This window comes from Zea mays, chromosome 5 (assembly GCF_902167145.1).
Source record: "Zea mays cultivar B73 chromosome 5, Zm-B73-REFERENCE-NAM-5.0, whole genome shotgun sequence".
In the NCBI taxonomy this organism is placed as follows: domain Eukaryota; kingdom Viridiplantae; phylum Streptophyta; class Magnoliopsida; order Poales; family Poaceae; genus Zea; species Zea mays.
Genome location: NC_050100.1, coordinates 220,584,857 through 220,596,555, shown reverse-complemented (window position 1 = coordinate 220,596,555; position 11,699 = coordinate 220,584,857). Strand labels below are relative to the sequence as shown.

The 11,699-nt window shown below is 54.4% G+C and overlaps 1 protein-coding gene across 2 annotated transcripts; it reads right to left on the bottom strand.

Moving 5' to 3' along the window:
* Nucleotides 1–5,013: 5,013 nt before the first annotated feature.
* On the bottom strand, nt 5,014–8,621 carry LOC103627824 (uncharacterized). 2 transcript variants are annotated; one of them, XM_008648136.3, is made up of 4 exons: nt 8,033–8,621; nt 5,909–7,322; nt 5,510–5,599; nt 5,014–5,348 (listed from the first exon to the last, which is right to left on the bottom strand). In XM_008648136.3, exons 1-4 carry the CDS (start codon nt 8,417–8,419, stop codon nt 5,299–5,301), a joined length of 1,941 nt encoding a protein of 646 aa, XP_008646358.1. In that variant the 5' UTR covers nt 8,420–8,621; the 3' UTR covers nt 5,014–5,298. The 2 variants fall into 2 exon arrangements, with proteins under 2 accessions (XP_008646358.1, XP_008646359.1); XM_008648137.4 differs by having other exon boundaries at nt 5,510–5,596.
* Between the last annotated feature and the right edge of the window lie 3,078 nt (nt 8,622–11,699).

Sequence of the window (11,699 nt, the reverse complement as noted above, 5' to 3'; positions counted from 1 at the left end):
TCCAAGGTAACACGCGCGCTAAGACGACGACGCCATCGATTTGAACTCTTATTTCTTTCCTGTCAAAGTTGAACCCATCACCATTTCTCCAACCTTCCTTTGTTTTCCATGGAAAAATTAGAAGCAATGTTTATTATGCGCCTTCTTGGGAACCACGTCTAGCTAATTTCTCGGGTGCACGAGGCCAGCTCACTCGATGGCTTGGTGCACTAGCGGACACTTCTTTGGCACTCACTCGCCAAACTATCAAATATACTTGGCGAACTATTTGTCAAGTATCACTTAGCAAAGATCTTTCAGTGAACCTGTCGTTGAAAAAAGCCTCATTGCCGAGTATTTTTTATCGGACACTCGACAAAATAAAGTCGACGTGACGACGACAAGCCGACAAAGTAAAGTCATCGTGACCGCGGCAAACGACGGTGATAGCGTCTTTGTCGAGTGCTCGACTCAGAGGTTGTCGGCGTTCCGAGACCGGGGGGTCCCTGAGCCGACGAGTGAATGTCGCCGCGTGCCCCAGCCCAGATGGGTCGAGCGCGAGGGCGAGCGCGAAGGGGGGAAAAGCGAGGCGGCCGGAGACTGGCGTGAGAGAGGTGGGAATCCCGCGGCCTTCGTGTTCGTCCCGCGCCCAGGTCGGATGCGCTTGCAGTATGGGGGTTACAAGCGTCCACGCGGGAGAGGGAGCGAGCGGCTTCGAGCGAGCGCCTGTCTCGTCCTCGTCCCCGCGCGGCCAACCTCCTCTAAGAGGGCCCTGGTCCTTCCTATTATAGGCGTAATGAGAGGATCCAAGTGTACAATGGGGGGTGTAGCAGAGTGCTACGTGTCTAGCGGAGGAGAGCTAGCGCCCTAAGTACATGCCGTTGTGGCAGCCGGAGAGATTTTGGCACCCAGCTGGTGTGATGTCGTGGCCATCGGAGGAGCGATGGAGCCTGGCGGAGGGACAGCTGTCGGAGCGGTTGAGTCCTTGCTGACGTCCTCTTGCTTCCGTAAGGGGGCTGAGAGCCGCCGTCGTCACAGAGTATGCGGGGCACCATCATTGCCTGTCTGGTGGAGCGAGCCAGATGGGACGCCGGTCTTGTTCCCTGCGGCCCGAGTCAGCTCGGGGTAGGGTGATGATGGCGCCTCCTGTTGACGTGGCCGGTCTGCGTCCTAGGTTGGGCGATGTGGAAGCTACTCCGAAGCCGAGGTCGAGTCTGTCTTCCGTGGCTGAGGTCGAGTCCGAGCCCCTGGGTCGGGCGAGGCGGAGGCCGCCGGCTGAGGCCAGGGCGGAGTCCGAGCCCTGGGGTCGGGCGGAGCGGAGTTCGCCGTCTTCTGGGGCTTAGCCCAAGTCCGAGCCCTGGGTCGGGCGGAGCGGAGTTCGCCGTCTTCCGGGACTTAGTCCGAGTCCGAGCCCTGGGTCGGGCGGAGCGGAGTTCGCCGTCTTCCGGGACTTAGCCCGAGTCCGAGCCCTGGGTCGGGCGGAGCGGAGTTCGCCGTCTTCCGGGACTTAGCCCGAGTCCGAGCCCTGGGTCGGGCGGAGCGGAGTTCGCCGTCTTCCGGGACTTAGCCCGTGTCCGAGCCCTGGGTCGGGCGGAGCGGAGTTCGCCGTCTTCCGGGACTTAGCCCGTGTCCGAGCCCTGGGTCGGGCGAAGCGGAGTTTCCTATGGTGCCTTCGGCAGGACCTGACTGCCTGTCAGTCTCACTCTGTCAAGTGGCACCGCAGTCGGAGTGGCGCAGGCGGCGCTGTCCTTCTGTCAGGCCGGTCAGTGGAGCGGCGAAGTGACGGCGGTCACTTCGGCTCTGCCGGCTGGGGGGCGCGCGTCAGGATAAAGGTGTCAGACCACCTTTGCATTAAATGCTCCTGCGGTTTGGTCGGTCGGTGCGGCGATTTGGTCAGGGTTGCTTCTTGGCGAAGACAGGGCCTCGGGCGAGCCGAAAATATGTTCGCCGCTGGAGGGGGGCCTCGGGCGAGACGAAAATCCTCCGGGGTCGGCTGCCCTTGTCCGAGGCTAGGCTCGGGCGAGGCGTCGACGGTCCACCGAAGGCAGGAGGAGAGCGGGAATCGCACACGCAGAGTCGCTGGCCGATGTGCACAGTTCCAGATGCGAGGGCACGAGGCGATTGGTGGGATAGGGAGCCACTGCCGTCGCCGCCAAGTCGGCGGCGCGGGAGGGGGGACACGACGGCAGTCTCGGGAAGGAGGGGCGGCGACCGCGACGGCGGTTCGAGTGCGGATGTGAGAGAGATAGACAGGGGCGGGGCATGGCGTCACCATGTGCACGCCCTTCTTTGCCTCTTAATAGGTAGTACAGATAAGTATCTCGTCGTTGAGGTAATCCCGAACCCCTCTTCCTCTCTTCATGTTTACCAGATCTGCTCTGGTCCGATCTCGTTTGAATTCTCGTTGTGAATTGATTGTTTGGGCAGGTGCTCCAGCAGGCTGGCAACGCTGCTCGAGACAACAAGAAGAAACAGATCATGTCGCGCCACATTCAGCTAGCGGTGTGGAACGATGAGGAGCTGAGCAAGCTGCTAGGAACTATGGCAGATCGTGGGCGGCGGCGTGATGCCAACATCCACCGGACTCTACAACCCGAGAAAGCTAATCAGAAAAGGGACATTGGCTCTATTATCTCTTATGAGTTCTGACCGCTTCGGCTGAACGAGGAGAGATAACCCCTCCTGCTTCTGTGCCTCATCTTCTTCTGGGTCTCCGCTCCCCACGAGCCTCTTCCTAGCGAGCACCCACTGTCTGTATCTCTCCTCTCCCAACCCTCTCTCTATCTCCATGTAGGTCTGGTCTAATGAGGCAGACAATTCCTAGGGGTAGGGGGTAGTTAAAGATGAGGAGATCCTAGCCAAGCCAGTACCATTTCAACTACACTACTACTGTACTACAGATCGAAGCAGAACTCCTCTTTCAACGGAGCGATGGCCCTTCTTAAAGGTTATCTGCATTTCATTTGCTTAATGGATACTGCACATTTTAGGCCTAGCTTGAAATCACTATAGATCAATTCGTTTATCCTTAATTCCTTATCCACCATCCAAAGAAGTCCCGACGACTAGAGGTCTTGGAGTTCTTTATCCTTTACTTTTACGTTAGTATTCAAATGATTACAATTAAAATATGTTTTTTATCTTCATGATTAGTATTATTCCAAATGTTTGAAACATGTTTGAACAAATATCTTATCTAAACAGAGTGTATTTATATGATATATAGAAATCGTATATCAACGCACGGACACCTAACTATAACCTTCTATATTTAACACTCTCTTAATTTAAAGGGTATGTAATTAAGTTTAGATTGTTACAAGTCTTTCCAATTTATGGGTCATTCAAAGTCTTAGTCATGATATATGGTCACATGTTGGAGCGAGCCTCAAACACAACCCGATGTGCGAACACATCGTCAAGGGAGAGTAATTCAATATTGATCGTCATGGAGGTGAACAATGGGCCATAATCGACCAAGAGCCCTGCTAGCGGATAGGCAAGGACCTCCTCATTGCGCATAGGAGCCACGACAACAACGAGCTTGGTGGCGAGCCCCATGATCTTGCGAAAGAAGTCGACGATAGACGGATCATGTTTATTCGATGTAGCAAGTTCCACACAGATTTGCACCATGTGCGCCTTCGTGGTCGAGACGAATTTCATCTAGAGGTATTCCTAGACCTCTTTAGACAACGTGGTACTGACAACATCATAAAAGATTTCCTCGATCATCAACGAGAGAAGACCACTCAACAATTGTCGGTGTTGATCGTACCAATGAGCATACATTTTTATGGAAACTTCAACGACACGTGCGACCATCTATGTGGTGATCTATTTCTTAGGCGAGACATTAGAATTAGTCAATCAAATTGTGATGTATGAGGATCGACGCCATGGTGCTTAAAGCAGTAGTGTCTGATACTCCGATATGAGAGAAGGATGTGTGACGGGAAATTAGAAATACTACCTCCATTTTTAAATAGTTGACGCTGACTAGTGCGTTTTTAAACTAGAAAGCGTCAAATAAAAAACGGAGGGAGTATTTCCTTGGCTCAGGTCTCATGTTAAAGTGGCATGAGGCAATGCTATTTTGGTTTGTACTAATGTATATATAGAGATGATTTACATGACAAGTAAAAACATTGTATAGATTTAGGGACAGCCCAGACCTTTTTATATGTTAAATAACAAGACTGCCAAGATAAATATTATGATTCTTTTCTACAATATATAATCTTCTATCCACATCACATATAACCTTCTGTTGACGCCGATCCGGGTGCCAATCACTGCGATGAGAACTGTCAGCGGTGCTCTCTGCGGAGGCGCGAATGGTCTACGGCCAGAGGCCGGACGGTCCGCGACCTAGCGCAGGGGCTAAGGTTCCTGCCTGACAATCCGAATGGTCCGTGTATGGTGGTCGGACGGTCCGCACGTGCGCAGGGGCGACGGAGTTCGCCGACAGCGTCTGAATCTCGCTCCCGAAAGGGACCCCGTCGGGAAGGAGAGTTTCTAGGCTTGTCTTGGGATCGACAGGCCACCCAAGACGCTCTAATCGACGTAGAGCTGGAGAGAGGTCAAGATTTAGAGAGAGAAATCTAATTTACTGTCTACTCCTAAGGCAAAAGGTAAAGTACTAGATGTATATTGATTATTTGATCAATTGTTGGTGTTCCAATCGGTCGTAGTCCTCCATATATATAGAAGGGGAAGTCTGGACCCGTTACAAACCGTCTCTGGAGCTAATTCCGCGGATTTAGCTAACAAATCCCGCAAAAACTCATAATCCTAAATGGCTCTGCGCCACAACGACGTATCGTCCGAACCGTAGACTGTCCAGCCTCATGGCAGGACCGTCCGCCAGCCAATTTGGTGCTCAACACCTTCTAAATATTTAACAAAGACAACATATTGCATAACAACGTGTTTTATCTTCACTTTGAAACGAATGGGTATACGAAGTGTTTTCTTCTCTGTCACGGTGCTGCCGTTTGTCAAACATATGACAAATATGATTACGACAATCCATGAATTGAATGAGCTACGATGGGAGCACTAGAATTAACTGAATGAAGAAGGAAAACACTTCACGCATGATATGGATCTGTAGTACACAGGCACAGTAAACCTACAGCTACAGTGCTACTGATGTATATGCCAGGCCAGATGACAGACGACTACACCAATCATACAGACATCGTCAGACACAACTATACAAGGCGGCATAACACATCAAGCACAAAGTTTCTTCTCTCTAAAATTTACAGCAACTACATTCCCAATGCATTGTATGGTATGATGGTATCAGCAGGGTCAGCCCCTGCCGCAGTTGAGTGACCGGAACGAGAAGAACGATCGATGAACTGCAATAGACAAAAGAAAAAAAATCAGAAGGCATTGGTTGAATGGAAGCTATGGAACAGCAAAATCAGAACGGAACACGTGCGTGCTGAGCCACATTCATTGAAAAAGGAACCGAGGAGAAATGGCAAGAAGGGTGATGACCTGGAAAATGAAGCATTACCTTTTGGTGATTTCTCTTGTGGGACTATCTTAGCAAGTTCATACTTTGCAGGAGAGGCAGCTACAAGGCTTTGCAAAGAGCACGCCGCTGCTGAAAGTATATGAAGCCGCTCAGCGAGTGCCATAGGTTAAAGAGCACAAACTGTCCATTCTAAATTACAAGCTATCCAATTTCCTTGAGAAGTGAGAGCATCTCAACTCCGACTAAAATTATAGAGAAAATTATAAAGATTAATGTATAAAAGAATACCAAACATGTAAATAGATTTTGAAAACACGGAAGAAGAGCTCTAAAAAAGAATCAAAACATACAAGTGCGCCTCTTTGTATTAAGCATGTGAACCATGGTCTAAAAAAAAGAATGTCAAATGACACGAAGAATTTTAGAAGAAAGGAGTACCTTGTGGAGACACCGGATAGCCATGTTTTGTATCATCAGAGGCAGCATCAGAGGAGCCCATCCTGCGCTTGACTGACCCATCAGCGGGCTGCCACCGGCCGCTGGCGTCGTGGACCGGCGAGGGCACGGGCGGCGACGTGCAGTCGATGACAGTGACCTCCCTCCCCCTGTGCTTCCTCCCGAAGCTCAGGAACCTCTTGAACCCCCTCACCGTCGCCTGTCTCGGGGACCTCGCCGCGCCGGAGGACCTGCTGCCCGGCGGCGTACTCGGCGCCGGCGCGCTCTTCTCGGCGCGCTTCTTCCGCGCGAGGGCGGCGTCCGCCTCTAGCAGCCGCTCGGCGGACTGGTCCCGCGAGCTGCACGACGCCCGCGCGCTCGGCACCGACGACCTGGCCGACAGATAGGACTCGTCGGAGCTCTCCCTCGCCGGCGCTTCTTCGGCGTTCGTCGTCGCGACCTCTGCTGCGGCCGCGGTAGTAGCTTCGGCTGGTGGTGCTAGTGCCGCCGGCGTCTCTCCGCTTGACTTGACGTCCGGACCAACCGCAGCGGCCGAACCGGCCAGTGTCCAAGGCTCAGAGAGCGCCGCCACGGCTCGCTCCTCGGCGGCGTCCTTGTTGTTGACGTAGACGTAGCTCGGCTCGGGTTCCGACTCACTAGTGACCTCCCCGTCGGCGTCGACCTTCTCTTCTCCGCCGTGTTCGTTGGCACCAGCGTCGTGCGTCGCGTCAGGTTCGCCGTGTGACACGGCTTCGTCCACCGCTCCGCGATCTGGCTCCGGCGAGGTAGCTCGTGTGTTCGCCGCACCGTTGCCGCCGCTGCCGTCGTCGTCCCTGCCAGCGAGCGACATCTTCGTCGGAGAAGCCCCGGGGGTCCCGCCGCCAGTGGCAGCATACTCGGCCGAACGACTCGGCACAGGTGGCGCAACCGTCTCGGCGCTTGGCTGAGCCACCGCCAGCGCCACATCCCTGCCGAGATCCTCGGGTCCGCCGGAGCTGTCATCTCGTCGGGGCAGAGGCCGCGGGAGCTTCCGCCCCGCCGCCGTCTTCGCGGGCCCGTGCCCTTCCACGGAGGTGCTCCTGCGCCGCAGAGACGTCTTGGGTCTGGGTCTCATCGTGTCTGCAGTCGCTGCCGCCGCGCGGCCGGCCGGCCACGCTCGGCTTTTCCTGTCGGCTTCCCCGCAGGATGCGTCCGGCTCCGACGGCGGCGGTTCGTGCGACAGCGCCCGCCGCCTCCCGACGTCGGTGCGGTTCCTGCTCATGGTTGACGACGAGAAGCTCCTGGTCCGCACGTGCCTCTTGCCGGTGACCCTCCTCGGGGCAAGAGCCGCGCCCGATGAGCTTCTCCTCCTGTCGTCGTCGGCGTCGTTCCGTTCAGTCTTCCTCTGCACGATTGCACAGTGGCATGCTTCCCGTGTCTATCGATCGACCAAACAGAGAAACAGCAGACCTCCAATCAAATTCCAAAAATGGCTATAAAAATGCCATTTTTTCTATGGGCAATGACATTTGAGAAAAAAAAACCCGATGAACTGATGATGATCTTGAAGGTTAAATTTTGCATCAAGAGGCCCCCCTGCGCGAGGGACAACGACGGGAATGACACGCGGGCACTATAACAACACGATTACACGAAGGAGAACGTGACGGTTCTGCCCGTGCGGTTCTGCATGCCAGGTGGATGCGGTGTCCCAAGCTTTGGCGCCGGAAAACACAACTTTTTTTTTGGCGTGATGAGGTGCAAACTCTTGGACGTTTGATGCTTTGCTTTCCCCTTCCTTCCTTCTCCCTCTCGATTGCATATAGTTATGCTCGTATATGTCGCCGGCTCGCCGCAGGCAATACGCACGCGGCGTGGTTGCAGCACTGTCAGTGACCAAGGACAAGGAGGGACAAGGAAAACAAAAGAAAAAGGTGTGAACTGGAGCATCATCCGATTCCGATCTCTGCCAAGCAAGGAAGCGTGCTTTTGCCGGACGTTTTGAACGCACGAACGGCAATGGCAGTTATCCCAGACTCTTCCAAAAACGAGACGAAACCGTTGACCAAAAAAAAGAAGAAAAGAAACGTGCAGCTAGCTCGCGGTCGCAGTAGCTTCCGCGTGGCACGCGTAACGGAATTTACCGACCCCGTCGTCTCCGTCCTCCGTCGCGGTCGTCGTCGGGTCACCGGGTCCGGCGCGGCCGGCGGCGAGCTCGAGCTGCGCCCAGAGCGCCTTGACCTCGGCCTCCTTGCGCTCCATGCGCGCGCGCCACCCGTCGCGCAGCCGCTCGTCCCTCCGCCGCGCGTACGCCTCGTACTTCCTGCCCCGCACGTCGCCGCCGCCGCCTCCCGCCTCGTCATCATCACCCGCCTCCTCCGCGCCGTCCCCGGCGTCGTGGCGCTCGCGTGCGGTGGCGGTGGCCCCGGTGGTCGTCCGCTCCGCCAGGCGCTGCTTGTACCCCGCGAACTGGCGCTCCAGCTCGGCGGCCATCGCCCAGAGGTCAGCCGCGCCGGGGCCCGAGCCGCACGGCATGGTCGGTCAACCCGCCGTCGTACCGTACGCCGTATAGCCAGGCGGGCTCCGGTTTGTCCCGTCCCGTCGATCGGCCGGCCACCTCCTGCGCGTCGCGCCGCGCGGCGCACGCGTGGGACGGGAAGGAAGATAAAATGGGACGTATGTGCGCGCCCGGAACGTCTCGCGTCCGGGTTTTTTCCTTTTTGACTTTGTGGTGGTGAGGGCCTCCGGGACAGCGAGGTCGTATTTCTGTGGTGGCGTCGTGGGGCGCACGCGCGGCGCGGGTTGCCTGCTGCCTCGGAGTCTCCGGGGCTGGGACGGCTGGGGGCGGGCCGGCGCGCGCAGACTTGGGCGTGCGTGGGCCAGGAGGACCAGCCGAGGAGACGGGTGATGCCAATGCTTGCGCGGTGGCGTCGGCGCGCGGTTAACTACTGCCGGCTGTGGACAGGTTGACATGCATGTCATTTGCCCCGGTGGCGAGCGAGCGAACGTGCCTCTCCTTCTGCTGCCGCCGCCTAAAACGAAGCGAAAACATACGACATGACGCGGTGCCCGGCCAAATGGACGAGAGCAGCGGCCGGACACACGCCACACGGTAGCGTACGTGCGCGGCGCAGGGACCCGCCGGGCGGCGCGTCGTCGTGCCAGGAAAGTAGAAACTCATCAGACAAGGATCCGGTTCTTTTGGCCCTTGTAGTACGCGACGGCGCTGCAGCGCCGCTCTGGCCGTCTGTCCGTCCGAGGCCGAGAGAATGGGCATCCGAAGGCCTGGGCGCCTGGCGCAGAACGCCGGCGTCCGTTGCGTGCGCAGGCCGCTGCCCGTCCTGGCATTGATCTCATTTACGCCGCCCCGGGATCGGGATGGATCGTGTCAGTGGCACCCGATGCAGCAGTAGGGCTACACGCATGTACGTGACGCATTTATGTTCGGTGCAGCCGCGCAAGCTGCATGCGTACAGTACAGCGACGACGCCGGCGCCTGGGCGGTGGCACCCCCGGCCCAGCCGTACCTCTACGCCTCCGTGACTGGAGAGCCGATCATTCGTTTGTAGCCTGAGCGTGCTCTTGTCTGTGGGGGTGTGCACGGCCTGGGGCCATCTCTTTGATGCTGCTGCACTGCATGCTAATCTTCGTTACTAGCGTCACGGGGATCTAGTGGTACGGGTACGGCTGTGGAAGCCGCAGGCCGGCACAGACTAGTGTCAGCGCAGTTAATTAAGGGTCTGTTTGGTTGGGCTGTGGCTGTGAAAAAAGTTGCTGTGGGCTGTGAGATGTGGAAAAAACTGCTGTAGGCTGTAAGTTGTTGCAAAGCTAAAAACCGTTTGGTAGAAACCACTAAAAGTAGTTAAAAATTCTTCGATATATGTTTTCACAGTTTTATCCGAAAAGCCACTAAAAGCAGGTCCAGTGGTGCTTTCAGATTTGCACTACGAGAAAGTTGGCTTTTCAAAAAAGCTGTTTCCTAGATCCAGCCCTTTGGTTGGCTTTTGGCTTTTAGGGGGGCAAAAGCCAAAGCCAAAAGTCAAACCAAACACACCTAAGCTACCTAGTGGAGCGACCACTGCGACCGTACGTCCCATCTTCCCGTTCCATTCCATTCTATTCCATTGCATCGCATCTCGGACGCGCGTGACCTCTAGCTCGCTCTCGGGTTACCCGGAGGGACGCAGACGCAGCTGCAACTGCAGCCTGTCGCTTCGGGGGGTGCAGTGCAGCGATGGCGCCTTAATTCCTCCTGAGCGTCGTCCAAGTGGAACACAAGTGTCGAACTATACTGCTCGCCGCCGGAATGGTACCGGAGGAAGTTGCCGGCGAGTTCAGCCTCCTCCTCCCTCACTTCTCCCATGACGCTGACGCACGAAGCAAGATCATCACACCACGCCATTCAGGCCCAATCACACGTACCTCAGCCTTGGAGGCCCGATTCAATTTTACTCTGCAACAGAGCTGCTCCAACCGTTCCTTAAGCAAATTTCTAAATTTTAAAAGTTCTTATGTAAATCTATTTCCACCCTACATGTAGCAACAGAGCTGAAATTCCCGAAAAAACCTGCGGCCATTTTTTAGCCTAAACAAACATGTAGCAACAGAGAGCTGGAACTCCCGGAAACAATCTGCCCGCCAATTTTTAGCCTAAACAAACTGCGGGTCATTGTTTCACACCCTCAATTTCTATCGCCGCCACAACCCGACGGCCTTTTATCGCTGCCACAATCCGACGCAGACACCCTGCTGCTTCGTCAACCCGCGCTGCAACAAGCAACGAGCACAGCAATTTCCCGACAACGCTTCCGGCGGGGTGGCGAGGGCAAGCCCTTTCGGTGCACGAACTTTGAGATCGTGGAGCTGGTGTCCCTCAGCGAGCAGGCATAGGTCGAGTGCACACCACCGGTGATGGGCTCGTATGCGCCACAACAAAGGGCTACAGGTGTGTCACTCTCCTCCTTTGAAACTGCTAGTTCTTGTTGGTGTCGGAGGTGAAATTCTAAGGTGGCTTCGAAACTGGCCTCAATTGCTCAATGCACGCGAAGGAACTACTCATTGTGCAGTGTGGAATACAGATCGATTTTAGATCAGTTGTAGCCTTGTAGGTTCTTCATCCGTAGGTTAGAAAAAACTAGTTTTTGTTCTTGAATGTTGGCTTCAAATTTGATAGAGCGAACGTAGTAGCACACCGGCGGAGAAGTAGCAACCACAAGGATCATGGTGGTGCTAGCACCCAACGTCCCCTGCCGCCGTGGCTGCCTATGCCGATCTTCTCCAATATTCCAATAGAGCGAGTTACACGCGCCGCCGCTAAAGAAGTATAGTTGGAACAGAAAAATACGAGACAAAAACGCTGACATGGCACAATTTAAAAGTATTTAACAAGATAAATATCGGGAACCGGTGGAGAGCAAGATTGTTCTTTATTTCCTATATGTATTTAACAACTTACTAAATCTAAGTTTAGAGAGTTTTTTAGTAACTAGTGGAGATGCTCTTAAGGTAGGTTAAATATAAATTTATAAGGAGACTATTCCCTCCGTCCAAATTATAATTTATTTTAGACTAAACATATATTTATTAAATAACCTATTGCACTGCAGGTTCGTTTGGAAAAAAATAATTTGTGCACTTTACAAACTGTACATTGTAGCTCTAAATTTCTCCTGCAAAATAATTTCAAAGACACCATGATTATATTTTTTCTAGACTAAAGGAGTAGTTTCATTTTGGTTTGTTGAGGATGTGTTTAGTTCTGCTTTTTGAACCTGCTTCTACTTTGAAAAAGCAAAGGATGAACAAAGGGGTTCAA

Excerpts from the sequence above, each read along its gene's own strand:
- LOC103627824 (XM_008648136.3), bottom strand. The coding sequence starts at position 8,419 with ATGCCGTGCGGCTCGGGCCCCGGCGCGGCTGACCTCTGGGCGATGGCC. Across the intron at positions 5,600-5,908 it reads CTATCCGGTGTCTCCACAAG|CAGCGGCGTGCTCTTTGCAA; the intron begins GTACTCCTTTCT and ends ATATACTTTCAG. Across the intron at positions 5,349-5,509 it reads ACAAGAGAAATCACCAAAAG|TTCATCGATCGTTCTTCTCG; the intron begins GTAATGCTTCAT and ends TGTCTATTGCAG.